The sequence below is a fragment of the Vidua macroura genome, chromosome 3 (genome assembly GCF_024509145.1).
Source record: "Vidua macroura isolate BioBank_ID:100142 chromosome 3, ASM2450914v1, whole genome shotgun sequence".
NCBI classification, from domain to species: domain Eukaryota; kingdom Metazoa; phylum Chordata; class Aves; order Passeriformes; family Viduidae; genus Vidua; species Vidua macroura.
The window spans coordinates 45,375,359-45,382,114 of NC_071573.1; the positions used below are offsets into that span (position 1 = coordinate 45,375,359).

A 6,756-nucleotide genomic window follows, 5' to 3' on the forward strand; every position below is an offset into this window, starting at 1 on the left:
TCTTTTCTTTTCTTTTCTTTTCTTTTCTTTTCTTTTCTTTTCTTTTCTTTTCTTTTCTTTTCTTTTCTTTTCTTTTCTTTTCTTTTCTTTTCTTTTCTCTTCTCTTCTCTTTTCTTTTCTTTTCTTTTCTTTTCTTTTCTTTTCTTTTACTTTCTTTTCTTTTATTTTACTTTTCTTTTCCTTTTCTTTTCTTTTTTCTCCCCCCTTTTTTATTTGCCTCATTCTGGGAGCATATACTGGAGGTAGTTTATACTGGGCTGGACCTATGGCACCAGTAGAGACAAGAGTTCACTTGAGGAAAGGTGGTGGTTGAGTTTGGGGTTTTTTTTCAATTATTTTTCAAAAGATGCAGCTACATCAATGCAAATGCTCAAGGAGGAGAAACATGAAATGCTGAGGGCTGAGCCTTTTCAAGCCTAATGACTGGACATAGCCCTGTTGGAGTGAAGCAGGAGAGTCAGGGCTCCAAGTAGCTCAGCCACCCCTGGTGCGATTCATTTCCACACGTTTCCTGAGGAGACGCTGTGTTGGTTTGGGTGCTGCAGCTGCACTGTAACACCCTGCACTGCACATGGGGTGTCCCACACTGCTTTGGGGCAAGTTGGACACATGGAGTGGGGGCAACCAGCAGGGCAGGTGCCACACTGCAGGCGGACGGGTGGCTGGGTGTCCGCAGAGCAGCGTCCCATCCTGTCCCACTGAGCCACCGCCCTGCCAGCTGGACAGACAGGCAAGCAGGGCTTGGCCCGGGTGCAGAAGGAAAGGATCCAGGGGCTCTGTTGACATAACAAGCCACTAGAGAGCACTCTCAAATGTGCTCTGTGCCTATGTGCTAGTTCATAAAAACACACGGTTGCCATGGCCTGGTTTACAGCACATCTAAAAAGAGAGCTCCCAAACATACCAGGTATTCTGAGGCCACTGCAAGAGCGGTCAAAGCCTCCCTTGTGTGGCACCTTTCCCACCCCCTGGGACCCAGGCACAGGGCAGCACCCCCCAGCTCCATGCATCCCTTGTCCCACACTGCTATCTGTTTACAAATAAATGTCAGGACAGTATCTAAAAAAAAAAAAATATTGTACAACTATAACTTTTTCAAGTTTTCTTTCTTTCTTTTTTTATATATACAAAAAAAATGCAGTAAGTATTTACAGCTCCTAGTTTCCTTATGCTTAATGTCAGAAAAAAAAAAAAAAAGCCAAACTGGCAGCAGGTTAATTCAGTAGCTATCAACAAAAGCACCGTGCAGTTGAAAAAATCTGCCAGGAAAAAGTATCTTTGAAAAAAAAAGTAATGGAAACGGGTTGGAAAAAAATAGTAATCACACATTCTTCATTAAAACACTTTTAATACTACACAAGTTACAGTATCACCTTTTAAAAAGTTTAAAAAGAAATATTAACAGTAGCACTGTTGCAGCTAAAGCACTTCAAAATAATAGGAAAAAAAAAAAGAAAAAAGCTTGTAGCCCAGGAAGTAGTAATAAAGGAAGAATCCACCAGAGTATTATTGTAATTGAGCAAAGCAACCAAAAGGAAAAAGCAACACCGAATGTGAGAAAAATGAGCTATGTATGAACACCCTCAAATTTTTTAATTCCTATTTTTTGTTTGTTTGTTTCATTTTGTTTTTCTTTTGCAGTTCTAAAGTTTTATGGTGGAGATTAGACTTGGCTGGGGGTTCAATCTCAGCTGAGTGAGCATAGCCACCGTGTGCCATTTCTTTTCCATCTATGTTGTTTCTGGGCCAGTGCCTGGCATCACCGGCTGGGGAGTTTCCATCCTCTCCAGGAGTCCCAGAGCTGCAGGAGCGGGCGGCTGGCAGGAGAAGAAGGAAGGTGTGCTTCCCTACAGGCCTCTCACACCAATGTCCCTCTGCCCCAAAACAAGGGTGTGCTTTGTCAGGAGCAGGTCTCACCCTCAGCATGCTCACAACTGGGACACCTGATGACACAAAAGGGGGGGCTCTTTTAGGCAGGCTTTGGAATTCAGTTTTGCTTCTTTTTAAAGCGCAGGGACACCACCTTAATCAAAAACATGAACTTCATCCCATGTAAGGTATTATGCCAAGCAACTTTGAAGAACTTGTTACCATCTATCAGCTCAAATTCCATTTTTTTTAATAAAGTGCCTAAATACACATTTACACAGATCATAGTGGTTCCAAAGAATCCTTTACAGTTGGCATTTTTTATATATAGGTATATATATAGGTATATATATATATATATATATATATATATAATGTGCGTTTTCTTCAAATTGGCTAAATGTGTTTACATAAGACACCAATCTTGACTATAAGTTTTAAAGCGTAATATTGACTCAATGAATTTGTTTATCATGCAAGTCTTATCTAATATTACATTGACCTGTAATATGGAACACAATGTAGTGGGTGTGCTCATTAAACACTTCATAGAAAATTACTGTGCATGTGCAGTTCTGATCTTCAAATACTAATAATGACCATTTCTTTTCTTTTTAAAAAAAGTAGTCTTAAAAAAAAAAACAAAAAACAAAAATCCAAAAAACTACTCTGCATTAAATTGCAGTTTGAACATTATCACAACAAGAACAGTTGAGTAAAAAGCACACAAAAATCTGGAATTTTATACTTGGCTGAACAGATATTTCCTCCTCCTCTTCTGATACTGGAAGTGTTTATTAGCTGGTCCCTGGGAAGGGACCCTTTTGCTCAGAAACAACTGCATATAACCGAGTTATAAACACCTCGACAGAAGGGCTCGTACAGCTACAGTGTTGCCAGTGAACTAGAAACAGCACAAAACATCACTATTAGACTTGAATTATTTCTAGTAACCAATGATTTATTGATTTTAGGAGTCTGCTTGGTGATGCAGAAGCGTGATCAAAAGAAGTGGCTTTACAAAAGAGTTCTCCAAAGTAGCTTAAAAGGCAGGGCCAGGGCCATTATGTGCAGCCCTAATTGCTTTCATTTCAACCAGTTTATATTTTCATTTTCAAAGAATAGCAGTAGGTTTGTTTCAAGCATACGTAATAAGGAAATTTGGGCTGTCACTGATATGCCCGCGGGCAATTTGGCAGAGCCTCAGTCACTGCTGTCACTGTACCACACTGTACCTGCCACTACTTGGAAATACCGGGTCAGCGATAGTAACAATAGCAACAGCACTAGAGGTGACTGGTAAGCAAAATCAAAATCCATATGCACTATCTGAAACTTAAAGTAAAATAAAATAAAGTCTCTTCCCCACATCCCCAGCTTTGTCCAAAGACACAAAAGCCCCACAAGTGACGCTGAAGACCTTCAGAAATGGCAGTGCTACATTGGCACCTTCACCAATCATGTAACTAAGTTCGTTATCAAAATTCCATGTTATGGTATGTAAATGGTGAATAAGTGCAGTTTTGTAATCTTAGAACTGATCACAAGAACTGCAGTCAACTTTGCCTTAAAAACAAACAAAACAAACAAACAAACAAAACAAAACCAAACAAACCCAGAAATCCCTAACTCAACAGCGCCTCTTGGACACCTCTCCACATCCTACTCTGGTGGCAACTTCCCTTGAGAAACAGTGAGCAGTTTGGGACTGGATCTGGAGGATCTTCCATCGCACCCCAAGCCATGTGCTTCTGGGAGAAAGCCCTCCTGCTCTCTAAGCTTGCCTGGCCAGTGGGATGGCAAAGGGCATGCCTGCCTTGGCTAGCCACTCTTGTCTCCAGCTGCCTCAGACCAAGCCTGCATGCAACCAGCTCTACAGGACAGGGGCCAGGAATAAGGAATCACAGACAGTAAGGCAATCTTTACAATGTCAGAAAGTGTATTTGGCATTAAAAAAAAAAAAAAAAAAAGAAAAGAAAAAACAGAAGAAACAAGTGCATACAAATACAGCTAGAAGCATTTCTGGTTTGCCAAGTGCTCTCTAAAAAAAGCAGCGCAAGTCACAACCTACATTGAACAGTAACTGTCACCAGGGAAGCACAACAAATAGTTGCTATAACAAGAGGGAAAAAAAGAAAAAAACGAAACAGGAAAAAAAAGAGAAGAATTAGAAGAAATGCCTTTATAATAAGTACATACCTTTTGTCTTCAAAAAATATAGAAACACAATGTATTCAAAAAAATCAAAATTATACAGCCATGTTTATGAAGTCTACATTTCCCTTGTCTTGGAGATATATATATATATTTATATATATATATATTTATAGATATATACAGAATTCGAGCAGTTCGAGTTCAAGGTAACGCCGGGCAGCGAGTGCAGGTGAGTCACGAGTCCCTCTCCTTTTTCACTTTCACATCTCCGGCCAGGATGGTGGCGATCTCCCCTTGCATGAAGGCCCAAGGGACGTTGGAGCCGACCAGGGGACACTTCTCCCCGCTGGGGCAATACACCTCCCCGCTGGCTCCCTGCTGCTTGATGCTCTGCCGGGAGCAGGGGAAGCAGAACTTGTGGGAGGGGACGGAGGGGCACTGCACGAAGTGGGTGTCTTCCAGGCGCTCGTGGCAGAGGGTACAACACAACGGGACGCTGGCGGCGAGGGACGAGTCCGGCAGGCTGGCGGGGTGCACGGGCTCCAGCCCGCCCGCCGCCGCCGCGTTGGCCCCCTGGCCCGGCACCTCCCTGCCGGGGCCCAGCCTTCTTTGGTTCATGGCGGAGGGCGAGGGGGGGCTGCTGCTGTTCCTCCGCGTAGTGGAGTGGACCTGGTTGGCGTCTTTGGAGGCGTGGTTGCCCCCGGCATTGTCCGCCACCAGAATGAGGGCGGCCATGGGGGACTGGCCGTTCTGTGCCGCCTCGGGCGGCGTGGTCCGGTTGGAGTGGGGCGAGGCAGTGGGCGGCGGGGGCGACATGAAGGGGGTGGCCGTCAGCGGCAGCTTCATCCCTTCCGACGGGGTGGACAGCCAGGGCTGCACCTCCCCGTTGATCTTCGGGGGTCCAGCCTCGCCCTCCGGCTCGGGGGAAGGCTTCCTCTTCCGGGCGGCCCGGGCCCCTGCAGAGGCGGGGGGGGGGGGGGTGGGGGTGGGAAGGAGGATGGTTAGAAGGCAACGCAGTCAAAACGCATCGTCGAGCAACCGCGGAAACGGGCGGCCTCGGCCATCCCCCGGGCACCCGGTCACCCAAGCGGCCGGACCGCCGCCCCGCACGCCCAAACCCGCCCGGCATCCCCCGCCCCACATCCTTGGAGAGCCACCCCTCCTGCCCCATCGTCCCCTGCCCTGCCCACCACCCCCCGGTCCCCAGCTCCTCACCTGGCTTGGCCACAGAGCCGTTGGTCTCGTAGCCCAGCAGCCGGCCGCCCGCCATGCCCGGCTCTTTCTTGAATTTGCTGTCGAAGGGGGCCACGGTGTGGCTCCCGTGCTGGTGCAGGGCCAGCAGCGTGTCCCGCACTGTCTTGGGCTTGGCCAGCCACTCCTGCTCGGCGCCCGGCCGGCCCTTGCCCTCCGCGGCCAGCTCCGCCGCCGCCGGCAGGCTCTCGGCAGAGCCACGCTTCTCCTTGGCGCCACTGTCGTGCTCCCCCGCCGCGCCGCCCGAGGAGGAGGAGGAGACGGAGCCGGGGCGCTTGTGCCCCAGCTCGCCGGGCTGCCCCGCCGCCTGCGCCGCCGCCGCCGGCTGCTGGGGCACGGGCACAGCCATGGGGGCGGGCGCGGCAGAGATGGCGGCCAGCGAGGCGGCGGCCGCGGCGGCGGCGCGGCTGCCCAGACCGCTGATGGCGGCGGGGAGTCCGGCGCCGTTCACCAGCGGCACTAGGGTGGGCGGCACGGCGTGCGTCCGCCGCGGGTTCGGGCTCTGCCGGTTGAGCTCTGGCGGCTCCTCGGGCTTGGGGAAGCCGTTGGGCACCAGGATCCCGTTGACCTGCCGGCCGCCGCCGTACTCGGCGCCCAGGCGGGGCGGCGGCCGCTCGGCGGCCAGCGAGTAGCGCTCCAGGGGCTGCGGCGGGGGCCGCGCTGCCGCCTCCGCCGCCGAGGGGTGGCCGAGCTGCTGCTGCTGCGCCAGGAGCTCCTTGGCGGAGAGCGGAGGCTGCTTGGCGTGGGGCGGTGGCGGGGCCCGGCCCTCAGGGAAGCAGCCGTGCGCCCGCTTCAGCTGCCGCGCCGTGTCGATGACGAACTCCACGCGGTCCGCGCCCTCGTAGTTGACGCAGCCCCGGCAGACGGGCTCGGTGAAGTCCCAGATCATGGCCCAGGGCATGCGGGGCAGATCGCACAGGTAGCACGACTGCCTGCGGGAAGCAGCCGCCACCGCCGCCGACGACATGTCCCGGCCCCGGGGCAGCGGCGAGCGCCCCCCGCTCCGGCTTCGGCTGCTGCCTCTTCCGCCCCTCGTCACCGGAGTCCCGACGGGCAGGCTCGGGAGCCGCGGCCGCAGCGGGACCGTCCGCCGGGCCCCCTCCCCCTCGCCTTCCTCTTCCGTGTGCTGGAGCGGGGCGCGGCGGGCGCCCCGGCAGGCAGAGCCGCTGCGGGGAACGCCGCTCCCCTCGCCGTCTCCGCCAGCGGCACTCACAGGGCGGCGGGGACGCGCATCTCCGCCGCGCGGCTGGCGCAGGGCTGCGGCCGCTGCCGCCCGCACGGCTCCCCCGCTCTCTGGCTACTACGGGGGGGGCGCGGCGCGGCGGGGCCGGCGGGGCGGGTGGGGCGGGGACTGCCACTGGGGCCGGGGCCGGGGCTGGCGGCGGCGCCGTGCCGTGCCGGGCTCCAGCCACCACCGCCGCCTCTGCGCGCCGCCGCTACGATTCTTCGACAGTGCCGGTAGCGCCTGCGCGATGGGCG

General features: G+C 52.9%; 1 protein-coding gene across 1 annotated transcript; it reads right to left on the reverse strand.

Annotated features, from left to right (window-relative positions):
• Positions 1–1,328: 1,328 nt before the first annotated feature.
• On the reverse strand, positions 1,329–6,551 carry IRF2BP2 (interferon regulatory factor 2 binding protein 2). Its single transcript, XM_053973923.1, has 2 exons — positions 5,242–6,551; positions 1,329–4,982 (listed from the first exon to the last, which is right to left on the reverse strand). Exons 1-2 carry the CDS (start codon positions 6,242–6,244, stop codon positions 4,261–4,263), a joined length of 1,725 nt encoding a protein of 574 aa, XP_053829898.1. The 5' UTR covers positions 6,245–6,551; the 3' UTR covers positions 1,329–4,260.
• Positions 6,552–6,756: the final 205 nt, after the last annotated feature.